The sequence below is a fragment of the Debaryomyces fabryi genome (assembly GCF_001447935.2).
Source record: "Debaryomyces fabryi strain CBS 789 chromosome Unknown contig00175, whole genome shotgun sequence".
NCBI lineage: Eukaryota > Fungi > Ascomycota > Pichiomycetes > Serinales > Debaryomycetaceae > Debaryomyces > Debaryomyces fabryi.
Window position 1 is genome coordinate 1 of NW_015385601.1, and position 19,009 is coordinate 19,009.

General features: G+C 35.6%; 11 protein-coding genes across 11 annotated transcripts; 9 read left to right on the forward strand and 2 right to left on the reverse strand.

Moving 5' to 3' along the window:
• Nucleotides 1–27: 27 nt before the first annotated feature.
• On the forward strand, nt 28–1,236 carry AC631_05141 (uncharacterized protein; the record flags this gene model as incomplete). Its single annotated transcript, XM_015613970.1, has 1 exon — nt 28–1,236. A coding segment is annotated over one exon (1,209 nt), but the record flags the coding sequence as incomplete, so codon positions are not given.
• A 213-nt stretch (nt 1,237–1,449) lies between these two features.
• RAD18 (E3 ubiquitin-protein ligase) lies at nt 1,450–2,937 on the forward strand (the record flags this gene model as incomplete). The annotated part of the gene is made up of 1 exon (XM_015613971.1): nt 1,450–2,937. One exon carries the CDS (start codon nt 1,450–1,452, stop codon nt 2,935–2,937), a length of 1,488 nt encoding a protein of 495 aa, XP_015465193.1.
• Nucleotides 2,938–3,267: 330 nt separating this feature from the next.
• On the forward strand, nt 3,268–4,968 carry AC631_05143 (uncharacterized protein; the record flags this gene model as incomplete). The annotated part of the gene is made up of 1 exon (XM_015613972.1): nt 3,268–4,968. The coding sequence occupies one exon, from the start codon at nt 3,268–3,270 to the stop codon at nt 4,966–4,968; it is 1,701 nt and encodes a 566-aa protein (XP_015465194.1).
• A 698-nt stretch (nt 4,969–5,666) lies between these two features.
• On the forward strand, nt 5,667–7,421 carry AC631_05144 (ATP-dependent DNA/RNA helicase; the record flags this gene model as incomplete). Its single annotated transcript, XM_015613973.1, has 1 exon — nt 5,667–7,421. One exon carries the CDS (start codon nt 5,667–5,669, stop codon nt 7,419–7,421), a length of 1,755 nt encoding a protein of 584 aa, XP_015465195.1.
• A 2,317-nt stretch (nt 7,422–9,738) lies between these two features.
• Nucleotides 9,739–11,250, forward strand: AC631_05145 (uncharacterized protein; the record flags this gene model as incomplete). The annotated part of the gene is made up of 1 exon (XM_015613974.1): nt 9,739–11,250. One exon carries the CDS (start codon nt 9,739–9,741, stop codon nt 11,248–11,250), a length of 1,512 nt encoding a protein of 503 aa, XP_015465196.1.
• A 605-nt stretch (nt 11,251–11,855) lies between these two features.
• AC631_05146 (uncharacterized protein) lies at nt 11,856–12,332 on the forward strand (the record flags this gene model as incomplete). Its single annotated transcript, XM_015613975.1, has 1 exon — nt 11,856–12,332. The coding sequence occupies one exon, from the start codon at nt 11,856–11,858 to the stop codon at nt 12,330–12,332; it is 477 nt and encodes a 158-aa protein (XP_015465197.1).
• A 551-nt stretch (nt 12,333–12,883) lies between these two features.
• Nucleotides 12,884–13,129, forward strand: HCH1 (Hch1p; the record flags this gene model as incomplete). The annotated part of the gene is made up of 1 exon (XM_015613976.1): nt 12,884–13,129. The coding sequence occupies one exon, from the start codon at nt 12,884–12,886 to the stop codon at nt 13,127–13,129; it is 246 nt and encodes an 81-aa protein (XP_015465198.1).
• A 73-nt stretch (nt 13,130–13,202) lies between these two features.
• Nucleotides 13,203–15,530, reverse strand: AC631_05148 (uncharacterized protein; the record flags this gene model as incomplete). Its single annotated transcript, XM_015613977.1, has 1 exon — nt 13,203–15,530. One exon carries the CDS (start codon nt 15,528–15,530, stop codon nt 13,203–13,205), a length of 2,328 nt encoding a protein of 775 aa, XP_015465199.1.
• A 143-nt stretch (nt 15,531–15,673) lies between these two features.
• Nucleotides 15,674–16,636, forward strand: COQ3 (hexaprenyldihydroxybenzoate methyltransferase; the record flags this gene model as incomplete). The annotated part of the gene is made up of 1 exon (XM_015613978.1): nt 15,674–16,636. One exon carries the CDS (start codon nt 15,674–15,676, stop codon nt 16,634–16,636), a length of 963 nt encoding a protein of 320 aa, XP_015465200.1.
• A 69-nt stretch (nt 16,637–16,705) lies between these two features.
• CTA1 (Cta1p) lies at nt 16,706–17,365 on the reverse strand (the record flags this gene model as incomplete). Its single annotated transcript, XM_015613979.1, has 1 exon — nt 16,706–17,365. The coding sequence occupies one exon, from the start codon at nt 17,363–17,365 to the stop codon at nt 16,706–16,708; it is 660 nt and encodes a 219-aa protein (XP_015465201.1).
• A 474-nt stretch (nt 17,366–17,839) lies between these two features.
• FPG1 (Fpg1p) lies at nt 17,840–18,882 on the forward strand (the record flags this gene model as incomplete). The annotated part of the gene is made up of 2 exons (XM_015613980.1): nt 17,840–17,857; nt 17,911–18,882. Coding segments are annotated over 2 exons (990 nt in total), but the record flags the coding sequence as incomplete, so codon positions are not given.
• Nucleotides 18,883–19,009: the final 127 nt, after the last annotated feature.

Below are 19,009 nucleotides of genomic sequence, written 5' to 3' on the forward strand. Positions count from 1 at the left end.
ATTGATGATGCTGAGGCTGATGTGGAGGAAGAGGCAGTTGCTGGCGCTGAGGCTGATGGGGAGGAAGAAGCTGTTGATGACGCTGACGCTGAGGTTGAGGGGGAAGAAGAAGCTGTTGATAACGCTGATTTGGAAACTGGAGAGACTGAAACTGACGAACTTAATATTGAGGATGATATACATCCAACAGACTCAAATGATATTGTAGCTGATGATGAAGAAGAGCAAGAATCATATGAAGATGAACACAATGGCCATGATGATGTTATTAATGAAGATGAAAGCTCCGAAAGTGAAGCTGCTGAATCTGAATTCGCTGATTCTGTTGACTCTGCTGATACTCTTGAACCAGAGCAAATAGCTAGAGAACCTGAATCCAGTGGATTTAAAGAGGAAGAACCAGTTGAAGAAACAATTAATGATACTTCAAAAGGTGAATTGGATAACAATACCGAGGATACAATTGATGATATTGACGATTCTCGCCCAGAAGATACACCTATTATTGAAAATGACATAGAAGAGGAAACTGGAGGTGATATTGATGATCCGCGTCCTGCCGATTTACCTCACGCCGACGCTGTTGACGAAAGAGATATTGAGACTGATACTGAAGCAACAGATAGTTATATCGTCGATGATTCAACATTCGACCACATCGATGTCAGCATGCAATCTTTTTCAGCGTCATCTAGTAGCAAACACAAAGTCGATCCTAATGAAAGTGGTACTCAAACAAGTACTACATTTACTAAGCGTCAAAGTATTTCTAGTGCTGAGGAAAGCATTGTCACTAAGCCTTTCACCAGCAAGCAAGCCACTATTCAATCATCCCGTAATAAAGTAACTACTAAATCACCCGCCATTGATTCGCCAACTACTGAACCTTCCAGTACCACACCAACTACTATTAAACCTTCTACGTCTAGAAGTTTTGTTTCGAAAGCTTCTTCCAAGGTTTTGTCTAGCCATGACCCAAATAAAAAAAAGAAGGTGAAATCATCTGAGGTAACTACACCAGCAAGCACTGAAAATACAACTGTTGGGGCTCCTAAAACATCTGTCTTGAGTAGTAAAATATCCTCAATTACATCTGTCCCTCAATCAAAAATAAAAAATGCTACTAGGTCCAGTAGCAAAAAGACCAGAATTCCAAAGAAAAGTCTCAGTAAAAGACTGACGAAAAGTCGAACTGTAAAACCTAAACCAACAAGTCAATTACATGATGAGTTGTAGCTTTTTTCGGGGTAATATTCTTATAAATAGTCTTGTGCATAGTATATAAACTTTGAATTGTACTCATATTTGATTTATTTAGAGATTTTGATACGCGCATCAAAATGACAAAAAGTATTTAGTAATATTGACGTTTTACTCAGCACACTTGCACATTCAAATCACATCCATGATATAAACCTTGCAGTGTAGTTGTTGAATTTTTCTGAAGTTATGAATTCAAATCCGTTTTCAAAAAACCTTCAGAGTGTTACAGATCCCTCAGATTGGGAATCTACAAAATTGCCAAATTTAAAAGAACTTGATTCACTACAACGTTGTTATATATGCAAAGAATTTCTTAAGGCACCCGTCATAACGAGTTGCAATCATACATTTTGTTCTCATTGCATCAGGGAATATTTAATTGTTAATAGTCATTGTCCATTATGTAAAGCAGAACAGTTTGAAAGTAATCTCAAACGAGTTATATTATTAGAAGAGATAGTTCTATGTTATTCCAAATTTAGGCCTATTTTACTAGAATTGCTAAAAAAAGAAGAATCTGAACATGCTTATGACAAGAGCACAAGTCCATCCTCCGATACCCCAAGTAATCTTGAAGAATCTCGTAAAAGAGCATCATCTGATCAGGAAGTTATAGAAATATCATCAGATGATAATAATACCCCCGAGTTATCTGAAATATCAAGTGAAATTACAAAGAAGAAAATTAAAACTGAGGCTAGTACGAATTCACGGAATGCTATTCCAACCAGAAACGAAATGGTAGAATGTCCTATTTGTTCTGAAGTAATGTCTGCAGATTTACTACAAACGCAACATATTGATTATTGTTTAAGTGGAAAGAGTCAGCCATCTAGTTCTAGGTTTACAGGCACATCAGCTCTGAAATATCAAACAATGAAGAAAAGGCTGTCCAACAAGGCAAATAATGGTATCTCTTCATTTTTCAAACCAGCGGACAATAATAAACCCATAACGGCGGCGGTTGGTAAATTTGACCTATCTAAATCAGATAACCAAAACTTCTATTTTGATGAAGTTTCTAAGCACCATCACAATGATGTAAAGAAACTACCTAAGCTAGATTTTGGCTCTTTAACTACTCCTAAATTAAAAGAAAAATTATCGCATTTGAAGCTTCCAGTGCAGGGAACTAGAAACCAGCTTGAATTGAGATATAATCATTATTATATCCTATTCAACTCAAATTTGGATAGTAATCATCCTTTATCGGAAAAGGTGTTGAGGCAAAAGCTTAATCAATGGGAACTTTCTCATCTGGCTTTCACAAATCAAGGATCGACTTCCACCTTGTTTAATAATGGAAGTCCATCTGTTAAATCTATTACTGATAAAAACTTCTCTGTGAAAGAGTGGTTAGATGCTAATAAAAATGAATTTAAGAGTTTAGTCAAAGCAGCCAGAGCATCAATCAAAAATACCAATGCCAAAAATACGCCATCGTCCGTATCCGATGATAGCGGATTAACCAAATCGCCAAATAGTCATCCAACAGATGATCCACTTGCAAACGAAGGATCTGACTACCAGTCGAAAGAGAATTTAGTAGAGCGCATCGATGATGGTAATTCTAAAGAAACCCAACCCGACGAAATTGGCAACCTTAATTTTAAAGAAGATATTGCTAATAGCCCACTTTTTGTGAAGGATTTTCCTGAAGGATCTCATAGTTGATTCCTTACATTGTCTTGTATATTTATTTAGGTGGTATTTATAGATTTTGCAACTGTATTTATTTATATTGTAATTTAAGTAAATTATTAAACATGGCATCAACAGTATAGTGGTATGTTTTCTCATGTATTACTCAACATATCAAAGTATGATGGTCACAAATATACTACATTATACTGGCAGACATTCTGCTATTCTTTTATCATAATTGATATTTATGTATTTACTAAACCGCGATATTTTATTCTAAGACAGAGCATCTCAAAGTAAAATCCGATTCGAGTCTTCTTGCGACAAATTCATTCCTTAAAAGATTTGCTTTAGTTGAACATGGATGACTCGTATTCGACGAGTAACGAAGCTGCTTTGGCTGTCGTAGCTACGTCTATGAAAAAAGCTCGTCTACCTATGGAAGTACTAATTGTGAATTCATTTATTGGAGGACTATTGTTCACTACGGGGGGGATGTTAGCTATTGTAATAGAATCGTATAATCCTGGCTTGAAAGAAAGTAATCCAGGAATTATAGTATTACTTCAAGGATTGGCTTATCCGATTGGTTTATTTTATGTTGTTATCACCGGCACGGATTTGTTTAACTCGAATATCTTATTTTTTAGTGTGGGACTTGTACGTGGAGCTGTGTCTATACTAGACCTTATAATCAGTTGGATTGTTAGTTATTGGGTGAACTTAATAGCTAATATATTTGTCTGTTACATTATTTGCAATTTTTCTGATATCAGTCAGAAAGAAGATTTCGTGGAAGGATCAATCGATGCTGTAATGCAGAAGGCTTCTTTTTCATTCGTTAATAACTTAATCAAGGGCATAGCGGGTAACTTCTTTGTCTGTCTTGCCATATATTTACAAATAATGGCAAGGCCATTGCATGTTAAATTTTTAATGTTGGTTTTACCGATATTTTCGTTTGTAAGTATCGGCTTCACCCATTCTGTTGCAGATATGTATGTCCTATTAATGGGATTGATCAATAATGCGCCAATTTCTGTTGGGAAGGTCGCGTGGAAAATTATGTTGCCAGGTGCTCTTGGTAATATGATTGGTGGTTCGTTCTTTGGAATGGTTATCCCATGGTACTTACATTTGTATTGTGTGGAGAGAGATCAGAGAGAGTTGAATTTACCACAGTATGATGCGAGAGATGAGCAGCCACAAATTAACTCTGATTCTAGAGTTGTAAAGAACAGACCAAGAACTATTACTGAGGAGTTCGAAGAAATACCAGAGCCATATCCTGTGAAATCTGAAAAGAACGAGGATTCAAGTTTAAGTTCTGAAAATAATACTAGTGTCGCTCCACCAGAACAATTGGTAGGTGATATTAGTCAATATCCCGAACATTTGATTAAGGTTTCTTCTAGAGCGTCAGGTATTTCTAGATTTAGTGCTAATAGTACTCGCTATACTCCCAAATCCCCAAGAAATGTTTTCCCAGTATATGGAATGGGAGCCCCAAGTGGAAGAGAAAGATCCATTGCATCTGGGACGAATATCAATATCATTGACGAAGATCTCGACACAATACATACATCTAAATCTAATCTTGGAAACGGTAACGATTCCAAATCAGCAACGTATATTGGAGACCATGTTAAGAAATTATTTTCAGGGTACGCATTAAATAAGCTAAATAGGGATCTCGAGTCGCAAAATGAGAGTCGCCCTACCATTGATAGAAGCCGTTCAACTCCAAATGCTATTGCTGAAAATCAATTTCATCGGCTGTCGAGTAAATTACTGAGAAGGCCGAGTAATAGGGTAGCTGCTACTATTAATGCGGTCCCATTAGTAGGGAATCTGGTAGCCGAGACAGCATCTACCGCGCTAGAAAACACAACTGACGTTACCGATCGAACATTCACAAACCTGGATTGTGTATCTCCAGGGCATTCTATTGATTCAGAACTTCAAACTAATAATACCATGCCTATAGTGCAGAATTCTAATCAATCGTCATTTAATATCGTAAATTACCAACCTGAATCCCCTAGCTCAAAGAAAAGTTAGAGTTAATAAGTTTATTTTGGAAATTCCGGCATATCATTTATAAATAGCATGTAATTATAGACAAAACATGTATATAACATTAGTTTTAATAAATTATCGAGAAAATTGTAAAATTGAACCTGTAATTTATTTTGCAGCCAGTTGTATCTACTAACACTTACAGCATCTGACACTTGATAAATTTAACTCATTATCTAAAATGTAGTCTCTAGATACTTGAATGATAAAAATCAATTAAGACCTTCTTAAAATATTTCAAACTAATCAAGTACTTCTTTACTCAATCTACTATCAAGTGTAGATTCCAAATCAACAAAAAAAAAATGGACGAGACAGGAATCGAACCAGTGACCTTCTGCTTGCAAGGCAGACGCGCTACCAACTACGCCACACGCCCTTCTTTTTTAAAGTTATTTTTAATGAAGTCTTAACAATTATATTCAATCCAAAAGACTATTCTTGATGTAAACGTCGTACTATGCTACTCGTGCTTTTTATTAATACATTAACATCTTAAGAGGTTTTAGGTAACATTACCTTCAAGTAATGTATATAAATGGAACTAAGATTTAAGTGAAGTAAAATCCATCGTATCAATAAAAGCCGCACGCAATGAGAAGCTACAAAAAAAAATTCAGATGAGGTCCATACTTTACTAGAACCTCTTCTTCACACTTTAGAATACGTTATAGTTGTTAATGGGACAAGATAAAAATAACCTAACAGCTGCTGCCGCTGCTGCCTATGTTGATGACTCAACTACTTGGGAATCATTTGGTTTAGATCCTCGTTTATTACAGGCTATTGACCAATTAGGGTTTGAAAATCCAACATTAATCCAATCAAGTGCAATTCCCTTAGCCATAGAAGAGAAAAGAGATATAATTGCTAAAGCATCTACTGGATCGGGTAAGACAGCTGCGTATAGTATCCCTATCATCCAAAATTTATTGCAAGATGAATCAACTGAAAGAGAAATCAAGAGTATTATACTTGTGCCAACAAGAGAATTATCAAACCAAGTTAGCCAATTTTTGGAAAAGCTATTAGTATTCTGCAACAGTAAAATCAGATTAATTAACATATCATCAAATTTGTCAGATCAGGTTATTAATTCTTTATTAATAAACAAACCGGAAATAATTGTATCTACACCTGCTAAATTGATTCAAATTCTCGACAAGAACGTAAATTCAAATCTTATCAATTTATCTGCTGTGAAAAACTTAACTATTGATGAAGTTGATTTGGTGTTATCATATGGTTATTTAGAAGATTTGCAAAAACTTGAATCCTATTTACCAATCAAGAAGAATTTACAAACATTTTTGATGTCTGCCACAATAAATGATGATTTGAATGATATCAAGTCCAAATTTTGCTCCAAGCCAGCAATTTTAAAGCTAAATGATGAAGACGCCAATCAAAATAATTTAATTCAATATTATGCAAAAACTACTGAATTCGACAAATTTTTGTTGACCTACGTTATTTTCAAATTAAATTTAATCAAAGGAAAAACATTGGTCTTTGTAAATAATATAGATAGAGGATATCGTCTTAAATTATTTTTGGAACAATTTGGAGTTAGATGCTGTATTTTGAATAGTGAGTTGCCAATCAACTCGAGGTTAAACATTGTTGAGCAATATAATAAGAACGTTTACAACTTACTTATCGCTACTGATGAAACTAATGACTTTACTGTGGAAAAAGATGAAAATGATGAAGAAGAGGAAATAGCGGAAAATAAGGATGATGAAAATAATGGAAAGGCATCCAAGAAGAAATCTAAACAAAAGAAAGATAAAGAATATGGTGTATCAAGAGGTGTTGATTTCCGTAATGTAGCCTGCGTTTTGAATTTTGATTTGCCTACTTCTTCTAAATCTTACATACACAGGGTCGGAAGAACCGCAAGAGCTGGTAAGTCAGGAATGGCATTATCTTTTGTTTTACCAACTAATGAATTTGGAAAACATAAAACTGCATCGTTATCCACTGCTAAGAAGGATGAAAAGGTTTTGCGTCGGATTGTTAGACAACAATCTAACAACGGTTTCGAAATCAAGCCATACCAATTTGACATGAAGCAAGTTGAAGGGTTTAGATATAGAGCTGAAGATGCCTTCAGAGCGGTTACGCAAACTGCTGTTAGAGAAGCTCGTATAAAAGAATTGAAAAACGAATTAGTTAATTCTGACAAATTAAAGAGATTCTTCGAAGAGAATCCGCAAGATTTAGCATCATTAAAGCATGATAAAGAGTTACACCCAACAAGGGTTCAGACTCACTTAAAGAGGGTACCCGAATATTTACTTCCTGAAAGTGCTAGGGCTGATCATAAGAAGATCGGTTTTGTTCCTTTCCATAAAAATAAAGTACATAAGAATAGGAAAAGAAAACCATCTGGTAGAAAACCGGATCCTTTGAAATCATTTAGACCTAAATGAAGAACTTTATAGATAATAAATATGTCCTAATAACGTTTTTTTGAATTAATCGTCAAAATTTGTAATTTTTTCGCAGTTAAACAAAATTTATGAAATTTCATGAATTAGAGAAAACTTTCTGAAGCGAACGATATGTTGACTTTAAATACCTTTGCATGTTACTAAGCCTCACAGGGTTTCCATCATAAAGGAATAAAATGCTTCTATTAATTATGATAAAGTTCCTTAGCCTTCTTTTTACGCAAAGGATGCTACGTAGGAAATCTATGCCGATAACTTGCTTTAAATTGATAGTCTATGAATTAAAAGTACATATAAAGTAATTATGAATTATACATGTAAAGAAGTAGAAGTAAACTTTGGTTATTAACTTAGCTTGCTTAGTATGATATTCCATACTAAATTGGCCAAACAATTTGCAGGCACTATCATATTCTTGGGTATGTATATAAATGTGCCAATGGAAAACAATGGCCAGTAACAGTAGCTGTATTTCAATGATTTGATATACTTTTGTCTCGTACTAGCAGAGATTTCACCGTTCTCCCACAAGCTACTTAGTATATTGAATACCATCTGAAAAATGGGTGCTCCCACTAATTGGTCCACAAATATTCTATGCAATGTACTGTCGAACTTGGTCATCAACAATTCAACCCAGAGAGCAGTGAAAAATCCATTGATAGATCCCCATACTAGAAACTTGCATACCCTTCGAAAGTTCAATTTTTTCTTGAAATATTGGTTGATAGATTGTGCTAATGCTGCAGTGGATGATCCAAGTAATGTTGGTGCCACGAGCGGGTGTATATTTAACAACAGATGATAGTTACAATATAATGAGACGGAAATCACACTCTCCATAAGTAAATATATTATCAACTTCCTTTTGAGTGGTTTGGGTGCCGGATATAATGGTGGATTGGCCTCATCTAGACTTGACGCCGATTTTTCTAGGTCCCGATATAATTTTTCCTCCTTCAAGCTTGATAGCTCAATATCAGGCATTATATAAGCTAGCTCTGCTTCAAAAACACCTATGTACCTACAATTTAGTCACTTCGACGTGTTTTACTCGTATGGTGATTTCGAAATGTGCACGTGTCCCAACATGCCAAAATTCTTTTTCATCCTTATCTATGAACCTGTCAAACACAAATAAAATGGCTTAATATAGGCCGACGATTATTAGGATGTACGGTTGTAATCTCTGTATGCTTTGAAAGTACATTAGCGGGAAGACAAGCTAGTCATGATGCATTGATGTATATAAAATTGGCCCTTAACTCTAATTTGATGACATGGGAATCTCGTCTGAAGATATTCCGAAGTTATATTGGTAATATTGTAATCAGCCTACAGTAGTATACAGTTTTCTATCGCTTCCTACCGGTAAATGAAGATGGTGACAATTTGTTTCGCAAAAAAGAGAAATTGCTTTAAACAATAATTTTCAACGATAACAGATATCACCGAATTGACCCTCATTGGTATTTCAAACCCCTTCTTGATCATCCCACGTCTTGATATTCGGTTTTAAATTAAATATTTAATGGGCGGGAAAAGCTTTCCTTGGCTCTCCCGCAGCCGGCCGTTTTATTATGCGGTCGCAATGGGTGAGGAGCCTCGTTTAGTCTTTTTCCCTACACAACTACAGGTTGTCTGTAGAGCTAGGCAGCACTATTTTCGAAGGTTATCAATGGCTGTTTAAGAGATAGGGCTCCGTATATAAGATGCTCTATCAAGCTAGTGTCTACACATAGAGAATTTTGTTGCAACCTTTAAAGTCGTTGTCGATGTTCCGATCAAAAACTTGCATACTGGGGTATCTTTAATTGCGTTAATTAAGTTGGCTCATATATCTGCAAGCATACATTTATTTGTACAAGACTATGAACCAGATGTAGACAAATCGCCGGAGATCCTTTATTTTGCACCCTTTTCATGAAGCAAATTGAAAAAAGAAATTAATCCGCACGATTCTACGCTTTCACCAAGAGCAGGTCATCCAGCAAACAGGGACATCTTCAACGTTGTGCTAAAACGAATTAATGCACTGACGAGATGAATTCAATGACAAATTAGCGGATAACACAGCTGTGCCGGATTTTACTATCATTTTTTGTATTGTCCTTACAAATCTTTGTTACTAATTGTTTTCTTAGTAATTGACTCCACAAAAAATACAGTAAAAAATTAAACTCCCGATTTTTGCGGGCCGATACGTTGCGCATTTTGTATTATATAACAAATGTAATCCTCTTAAAAGATAGTTTTGGTTTGCTACCAAGCCTTTATACCTCTATCAATACTAAGAATGGTGAAAGATGAGCGGAATAGCCTGAAAAGAGACAGCGAAGAGTCATCTGATACAGGAATAAGAGATACAGGTTCACAAATACTTAGTGATGAAGAGAAAAGTGACGATGCAAGGTTTGAAGTGGTATTCGACGGTAATGGTGACGACAGAGAAGATACGAGGAATCTTTCTAAGATACATAAATGGAGCATAGCTATAATTATATCAGTAACATCGTTCTGCGTGACTTGTATATCAGCAGCATGGTCGATGGCTTCAGATAACATAATGGAACATTTTGGAATTAGTCATGAAGTCAGCACATTAGGAATATCGTTATATGTGTTCGGATTGGGGCTCGGAGGAATCTTTTTGTCCCCAATCAGTGAGTTCCATGGTCGTAAAATCACATACATCATTTCATTATCATTTTCATTTGCATTTCAATGCCTAACGGCATTTAGCCCCAATATAGGAAGTATGTTGTTTGGGAGATATATGTCTGGATTTTTTGGATCAGCTTTTATGAGTGTAGCAGCTGGGTCATTGGCAGATATTTTTGCTAAAGATGAGATGTCTACACCCCTTTTGCTTTACACCATCTCACCCTTCGTTGGACCGGGTGTACTGCCGCTTATTTCTGGATTTATTAACTCAAACTTGTATTTTCGCTGGACTTTTTATGTAATGTTGATATGGACAGGAGTGCTAGTAATAATGATAGTACTTTTTGTACCTGAAACATATCAGCCAGTCCTATTGAAAAAGAAAGCTGCAAGACTCAGGAAAAGCACCGGCGACAATAGATATTTCGCCCCATTAGAAAAAGATACAACATCGTTGTTTGAGAGTGTTGTATTGTCATGTAAAAAACCAATATTGTTGATATTCAAAGATTACATGACGTTGGCATTATGTTTCTACACGGGATTTGCTTTGGCTATTGTCTATTTGTTTTTTATTGCATTACCATACATTTATAGAACGGTCTTTGAATTCAAGCTTTCATCCCAAGGATTGGCATTCTTAGGTCTTATCATTGGCATGGCCTTCGCTTCACTTGCATCTCCTTCTCTTTTCGATAAACAATATGCAAAGCTTATAGAGAAAAATGGCGGGGTTCACAAACCAGAATTCAAGTTTCTTCCGTTGATGACAGGAGTTTTTGTCATCCCGGTAGGGTTGTTTATCATGGCATGGACCTCATTCGCCAACCTTCACTGGATTGGCCCTATCATAGGGTCGGGTATTTTTGGTGCGGGTACGGTTTTAATTTTTAATGGTGTTTTCGCATACACTGTTGATGCTTATAGATTATATGCTGCTTCTGCAATGGCTACAAACACCTTTATTAGATGTACAATGTCTGGTATATTTCCATTATTTGGATTACAAATGTACGAGGGCATGGGTGTCCACTGGGCGACAACTTTCTTAGCTCTTTTTGCTTGCGCTATGATTCCTGTGCCCTTCATTCTATACAAATATGGTCCATATTTAAGAAGTAAGAGTTCTTTTACTTGGTCATGAGTTTTATGAGATGATCACTCCATAATAAATATCTTATTAAATTAACATACTATGTAATTACTATACTATATTCTTACATATGCACGCATTCTCTAAGCCAAATTTGGGTTCCAATACCTTTCCACAGGAATAAAGCCGTCTTTAAAGCCCTATATAGAATAAGTGTACAGTTCTCCAACTTCTGGGGTCTGACATATAGTTATAAATAGATAGCCAAGATAGTAGAATTTAATGATCTATGTAATGCATGTTTCTATTATTAGTCGCGATAAATATTTACGCTCGCAATCTCAACCTTCTTTTTGCATCCGTTTGGGTCATTACCAGCTAAAGAAGATACTAACACACGGGGTAGAGTAGAATAGACTAGCGTATATTATGTATCTTAAATTAGACTTCTATTTGGATTAGAAACTACTAGTTCTTCAAAATGATTATATTGGAAGTTATTTTTATATTTAGTTTGCAATGCCAAAGGTATAAATATAAGGCAAACCCTCCTGGTAAGACTGAAATTTAAATATATTATATAACAAACTTATATAACTATTACAATATATTATATAACAAACTTATATAACTATTACAATATATTAAATAACAAAATGAAATTCGGCACATTATCCTTTTTAGCCTTAACAGTAGCTTCAGTTGCTAACGCAGTTCCAGTTACCAGAGGAGACTTCAAAGACATACATTTCGGCGTTGAGGCATCAAATTCGGGATCTAAATTTGACTGCGATCCAATCAAGAAGGTTGATAGCCACCCTCACGTTTTCTCTGTCGGTGGAAATGAGGGTAGTGATCTTTACTTAACTTTGAGAGAAGATGGTTCCTTAGTTGATCAAACCGGTCGTGGGATTTACATCGACCCAAGCACAGGTGAATTCGGAAACGTTGATCCATGGGGAGAACAAACACCATCTTGTGGTTTCGAAATCAAGGACAATATCTTGATTTACCAAGGTACAAACGACTGGAAGGCATGTCCAAGTGGACCAGATAAATACTCGTTGGCCAGAAATGACTGTACTGGCGGCACTGACATTGACTTAAAGGTTCTTGACCCACATTGCGACTAGTCATCTTACGAATTATAAAACCACTGGGTGGTTGTTGCAGTTATTCATTCAATACGTTACATTCATTATTTTCTCTATGTTTTACATTTCTAAATATACGCCGGCTTTAAAAAAGTTTTGTAGGTACTCCATATTCTTCTTAAATGCCTTTTAGAATAAATATTTGGGGTTATGTTGCCCTGATCAGCCTCAGAAGATGCTGGAAATCTATACCGTCATTTCGAGATCGAATACAATACTAACTGAAGAGTATATTTCAACCATCTAAATAGCTGTGTGTAAGTGATCGAAATGGTAGTCCACAACCCAAATAACTGGTATGTATATATGATTTTTTGAGTTAGAAAAGTTGGGGATTAAGGCTAACCATTTTGCGTAGGCACTGGGTAGATAAAAATTGTCTTCCATGGTCGAAAGATTATTTTCAAGAAAACATTATAAATACTTGTTTTGAAGACGATACTTTGAAAATTTCTTTAGACAAAGTTGATTCCATTACCGGGGACTGTGATGTTACGCAAAGAAAAGGGAAGGCGTTATGCATTTACGATATGAAGTTACAATTTTCGATCAATGGAGTTACTAAGAACGAAGAAGAGACGTTCACAGGTACTATAACAGTTCCCGAATTTGTTCATGATCAAGACGAAGATGAGTATGTTTTTGAAATCGACTCGGAAACTTATAAAATAGAAATTAGGAAGTATTTCATCCCGATTTTGAAGGAAAAGTTGATGAACTTTCAAGGTGATTTAGTCAAGGCCCATGAAAAAGACGTTCAGCATAATTCAAATTAGATATTTATTCATGGATATTTTACATACTTATATATAAGAAATAAGTGTACTTTATACAATATTTGTAGACATATTAGCTGTCAAAACCTTCAGGAACTCCTTTGGCATGTCTTTCTGTACCGTCTCTAGAACCAAAATAGAGCTCAACGGGGCCGTTATCATTGTCAGTTTCATCAATGCTATACCAAGGGACGTTACCCTGTTCAATAGTTTTTAAGAATCTGTATGTTTCGACACTGCTATACGGTATACCATTGGAAGGATCAAAATATTTAACTTCTGTGCCTGAGATCAAACAAGCTTTCTTGTTTCCATTTGGTAAGTAAATTCCTGTCGGCGCTTCTGTCTTTAATACTATAGGTGCATTCTCCTCTTGTGTATCCTCTTCAATTTCTTCTACTATAGCTTGGGTAATACCTAATTTAGGTAACCTTTTAAGTTCATCAAACATTGCATTATCTTCATTAAGTTCTGAAACTGGTTCAAATAACTCATCCTTTTCTTGCTTCACGGTTGCATAAGGATTTTCCACCTCACCAATTCTTAGGATAGTCTTTAAATCTTTAAACCTTCTAGAAGCCGGAAGAAGAGACTGTGGCCCGAATAGTATGGATTTAATGTTAGAGTGGTCGAGTTTATAGCTGGGATCCTTATCCTCTTCAAAGTCTATAAGATATATCATATTACGAGCTACTCTTTGCGGTGGACCTTCGAATATTTCAGGATTGGTTTCAAATTCAACATCCGGCGTGGAATTATTTGTTTCGTATGGTTCGGTTTCCTCCCGTTGTTCTTGTTCCAATTCATCTGCAAATTTAACTCTCTTCTCTTCTTTCAAATTGTTTAACTCTTCATGCGTATTATTCAACAATACTCCCTCTATATTATCAGGATTTCCTTCTTCCTCCTTTTCAGATTTAGCCTTATCTGAATCGCTCCCCGATATTTTGTTGACAAAGCCATCATTTGATAATGGCTCTTCTTTCACAGATGTATCAACAATCGTTGCACTCTTGAAAGAAACTTCATTTTCTGTAATTTTTTCATTTTTTTCATCCAAATGGTTTTCAATACCTTCTTCTTCTTCCTCCTGAATGTGATTAGAATCTTTATCTTCATTATATTGAACCGTAGTTTCTTCTGTTGTATCTTGGGTAGCATTTTTATCATCTTCAGGGCTAATGGCTTTACCTTCAACTTCGTTAGGACCCTTCTCTTCAATAGTCTCTTTAGGCTCCTCAGATACAACCTCAGATGTATTGGGAGGAGGTGTGGAGGATTTATCCATATTTTCGTTTTCTTGATTATTATCAGCTTGTGTATCAGAGGTAATTTCTGCAGTTTTATCTCCTCCGTTAATTTTAGCTTCCTCTTCCTCTTGGATTCGTTTTCTTTCCAATTCTTCCTTTACAAGTGGTAATTCGGTATCAACTTCTCCAGGAAGTCGTCTTGCCTCTGTTTCTTTTGAAACCTTCTTTTTTCTTCCGAGCTTCTTCCTCGATCTAATATTAAGTAGTTCACGCATGTGTCTAGCTTCATTTATTTCATCCAAGGGCGTTATTAGTCTTTCATAGCTTATTGTTCTAACTACATTTTTGAGTTTCACTTTCCGCAGTAATAATAGTTGTTTCTGTCTTTCTTTTTTGACTATTTCTTGATCCCTGAACTGTTGCAATGATAATATATTAGCCTTTTCTGTTTCTATTGCTTCCGCAAGCTTTTCTTCCTGAGTCAAATCGACGTGTTTAACACGGACAATAGGGCCTATCTTGGCCCTTCTCTTTTCGTTTTCCTTTAATTTTTGAACCAATGCTTCTTTGTTTTCTACGGCCGTTGATCTGGACGACGATCTTCTCATCGATAATAATAAGGAGTCAGATGATGTTAACCCCTTTGGTTTCTTGGCCTTTGGCTTTTCATTCAATTTGGGCTGCTTGATAGTGGGTACAAGACTTTGTTTCTTTTTCACTTTACGCTGCTTCATCTTTTCTTGTATTTGAAGCTCTTTCTCCCCTTCACTTTCATCTGATTCTGACATTGATATATCCGAATCCGAGAGAACGTCGTCTGAATTCACTTGTTCACCTTCATCGTCAGATTCATGTGCTCTTTTATTGTTTGTCTCTTCTTTGTTTATATTATCTTCATCGTCTCCTTCCCCTTCTTCGTTATCTTCATTTTCCTCTTCTTCTTCCTCCTCTTCTTCTTCTTCAAAAAACTCCTGATCATCTTCATCCTCTTGAAATAATAAATTTACATTCTCATCTTCTTCATTTATTATTGAACTGACAGATTCTTGTACATCACTGGCTCTTTCTTCTAATTCAATTAAATGCTTAAGACGCGAACCAGCATTAGAACGCCTAGATCTAGTAGCAACCAAGCTATCTTCGTCTGGCATTATTCTATTATGTAAAGTTACAAACCGAGTTATATTTGTTCTTTGAATTAAATTTTGAGATTGAGATTAAAAATATTGATTTCGAAAAGAATCACAGAAAAAACACTTTTGTTAGTATATTTCATTTGAGAGAATCCATAATAATGAAGCTGATAAATACTAGGTATATTACAGGAAAGGTACCTTTCACTAGACAATTGTCAAGATCGGCATCTTTATTGCACAATAATACAAAATTTACAGCAGCATCAGAAGATGAAATGTCACACTTCAATGCTTTAGCTTCAACATGGTGGGATGTTAATGGTCCCCAGAGAATTTTGCACAAGATGAATTTGTTAAGAATGGATTTCATTCACGAGAACGTAAGATCACATTTAATATTAAACAAGCCCGGAACTCCCCAAGATGAGGAAATCTATATTCCTCCTTATAATGTTGACTTGTTACCAAGACCCATAAAACATAGAATATTGATGGAACAAGATTTAAAAAGAGATGAAATTTTAAACAACTCAAGATTGAAGGTATTGGATGTAGGCTGTGGAGGAGGCATTCTATCGGAGTCATTAGCTAGGATGAGCTTTATTGAAAAAGTACAAGGTATTGACTTATCCACTGACGTTTTGGAGGCTGCCAAGTTGCACAAATCAAAGGACCCACTTCTTACTGAAAGTAACAAATTGTCATATGAATTGAAGGCCATTGAAGATTTACCCTTAAATGCGGAATATGATATAATTACCATGTTTGAAATGTTGGAACATGTTACTTACCCTTCTAAAGTCTTAATTGAGGCTTTACTGAGAGTCAAAGTCGGTGGATGGGTCTTCTTGTCAACAATAAATAGAGATTTCGTAAGTTGGTTTACTACAATCTTCATGGGTGAACATGTATTAAGAATCGTGCCCGTGGGAACGCATTCATTAGACAAATATATAAATCAAGAGGAAATAAGGAAATGGTTAGAAGAAGATCCTGAGAGAAAAGAATGTTTCGAAGTCGTAGATGCCAAGGGCTGTGTTTATTTACCTGCGTACGGTTGGAAATTTACCAGTAGTCCTAACGTTGGTAATTACTTCATGGCAATACAAAGAAAAAATTAATTTATTATTGTTAAATATGTAAATAGGCTTATTAAAATACAAGCATAAATTAAATTGTAAGAATTTAAACTAGATGGCAACTTTTGCAGGGTTTTCGTCAGTAGGTTCATCAATAAATGTAGGTAAATTTTCGTTACCTAACTGTTCACCGTCATTCAAATAACTAGGTACTCCGACTCCACTTTCAGCCATTTCACTTTCAAAATCCATTTCTTCGCCTAACGCATCTAATTCAGCATCCAATTCGGATTCACTTATTTCATCGGGAACGTCATAACTCGTCAGTAATGATTCCTGGAGTTCGTTTGATTTATCAATCAAATCAAGCATTTCATCCTGCAATGCTTCAATCTTATCAACGTCTATTTTACCATATGTTTTCTTGAGTTGCTTGTTGGCTGCTTTCATAGCATCTACCGTTATCATGGTATTCTGCAAATTGTCTGTAGTCATTGCCGCTTGAGTCATATTCCACGATTGATTTTCTAATTGATCCTTTTGTGCTTCAACCTGCTTTCTTTGTCTTAGCAATTTAAGTGCCTTTTGTTTCAACGCAGATTTCCCTGGCCCATCCCTCATCCTAGCTATCTTTTGCTGATAAGTAGACAATTCTGCGTTTATTTTGGATAATTTTACATCGAAACTTCCCACTCTTTCATCTATATTTTTTACAGCATCGTTCAACGATGGTTTCGGAGCCGTATTCTTAGACCCAAAAAGTCTATTCATTATTAATCTTTTCTAGTTTTTAGATATCTTGAATGTCTTACTGATGTAATTCTCTAAATACGTATTCCTATCTAAGAAATGATCAGTCGTGCGATGACCATTTGAAATGAAGCTATCTGGAGCTTGATAACATTTACAGAGCCTGTATGGTGACGAAGATATACATATAGTTTCTGAGCTTTGATCTGATCCCAATAGTTATGAAAGGTGAAAGTCAATCTATTATAGAATATCATAATATATATATGTATATAATTGAGTATGTATAATTAACACTGCAAACATGTAGTCTGAAAAGTGCTTCACTAGCTCAGTTGGCAGAGCGTCAGTCTCATAGTTAATTAATTGTGTCATCTGAAGGTCGACAGTTCGAACCTGCCGTGGAGCATTTTTTTTTGCTACTCAACTATAAACAGTTTAACGACTTTTCTTCTAACCATTATAGGTAATCAATTTACGATTATATCTTTTATAATGCCTGAAGTAGCAGAAGTATGTACTATTGGTACACAGTATAATGACTAAATACTAATTATTTGCTTTAGGTTGCCCATGTGTGTGCATTGATAAGGAGAAATTTACTTGGATTTAGTATTTCCAAGCTTAACATGAATAATGATCCTCTTCTATTTCCATTTTTGAAAAATAATCCCAATGCAGATCAAGAATTGGTGGATTTACAGTCGACATTGACTGGTTCCACTGTTAAGTCAGTCGGGAGACATGGAAAGTACTTTTGGCTAAGGCTAAACCTCAACAAAGGATCAAAAGATCAAACTGGCGTTTTATTGATGCATTTCGGAATGACAGGTATGATCAAAATTAAGAATGTCAAATCTCACTTAATATTCATGGAAAATGGAGGCGATAAGAAAGTATTGAAGAGATTGGAAGAAGAGAAAAAATCAACAGGAGCTCAATCGGAGTATTTCAAGAAGGAAGAGGATGATGACGCCAGATCGTTAGAAGTAGATAAAAGTGTGACAGAAGTAAAATTCGAAGATACTAAAAAACTAGAGGATGCGAGTGAATCTGATCAAGAAGAATGGCCTCCCAAATTTGTAAAGTTTGAAATGGAATTACAAAAAGACAACGACAAATTCGATCTCGCTTTTGTTGATCCTAGAAGACTAGGTAGAGTGAGATTTTTATCTGGTCCATTGGTTCAATCAGACGATGATTTAATGAAGCAAGAGCCATTATCAGCATTAGGTCCTGATTATTCAAAACCACTTGAAATGCCCCAGACAGAATTCACAACTGGAGATCCTGATCCTGACAGCCATGGAAAGAGTAGATTATCTCTTGAGGAGTTTAACGAATTAATTTTATCCAAAAAGAAGCCTATTAAAAGCTTATTGCTAGAGCAAGGATTTTTTGCTGGTGTAGGAAACTGGATGGGGGATGAAATTCTTTATCACGCCAGGATTCACCCTAACGAAGTATTAAGCAGTAAAATACCGAAAGGGGATTCTGTGGATAATATAATAGAAAGGTTATACAATTCAATCTTATATGTATGTGAGTTAAGTGTACGTGTTGAAGGAGATGTATCCCAGTTTCCTTCAAATTGGCTCATGATTTACAGATGGGGTAAGAGACGGAAAAATAGTCTGAAGCCGAAAACTGATGAAGGTTACGAAG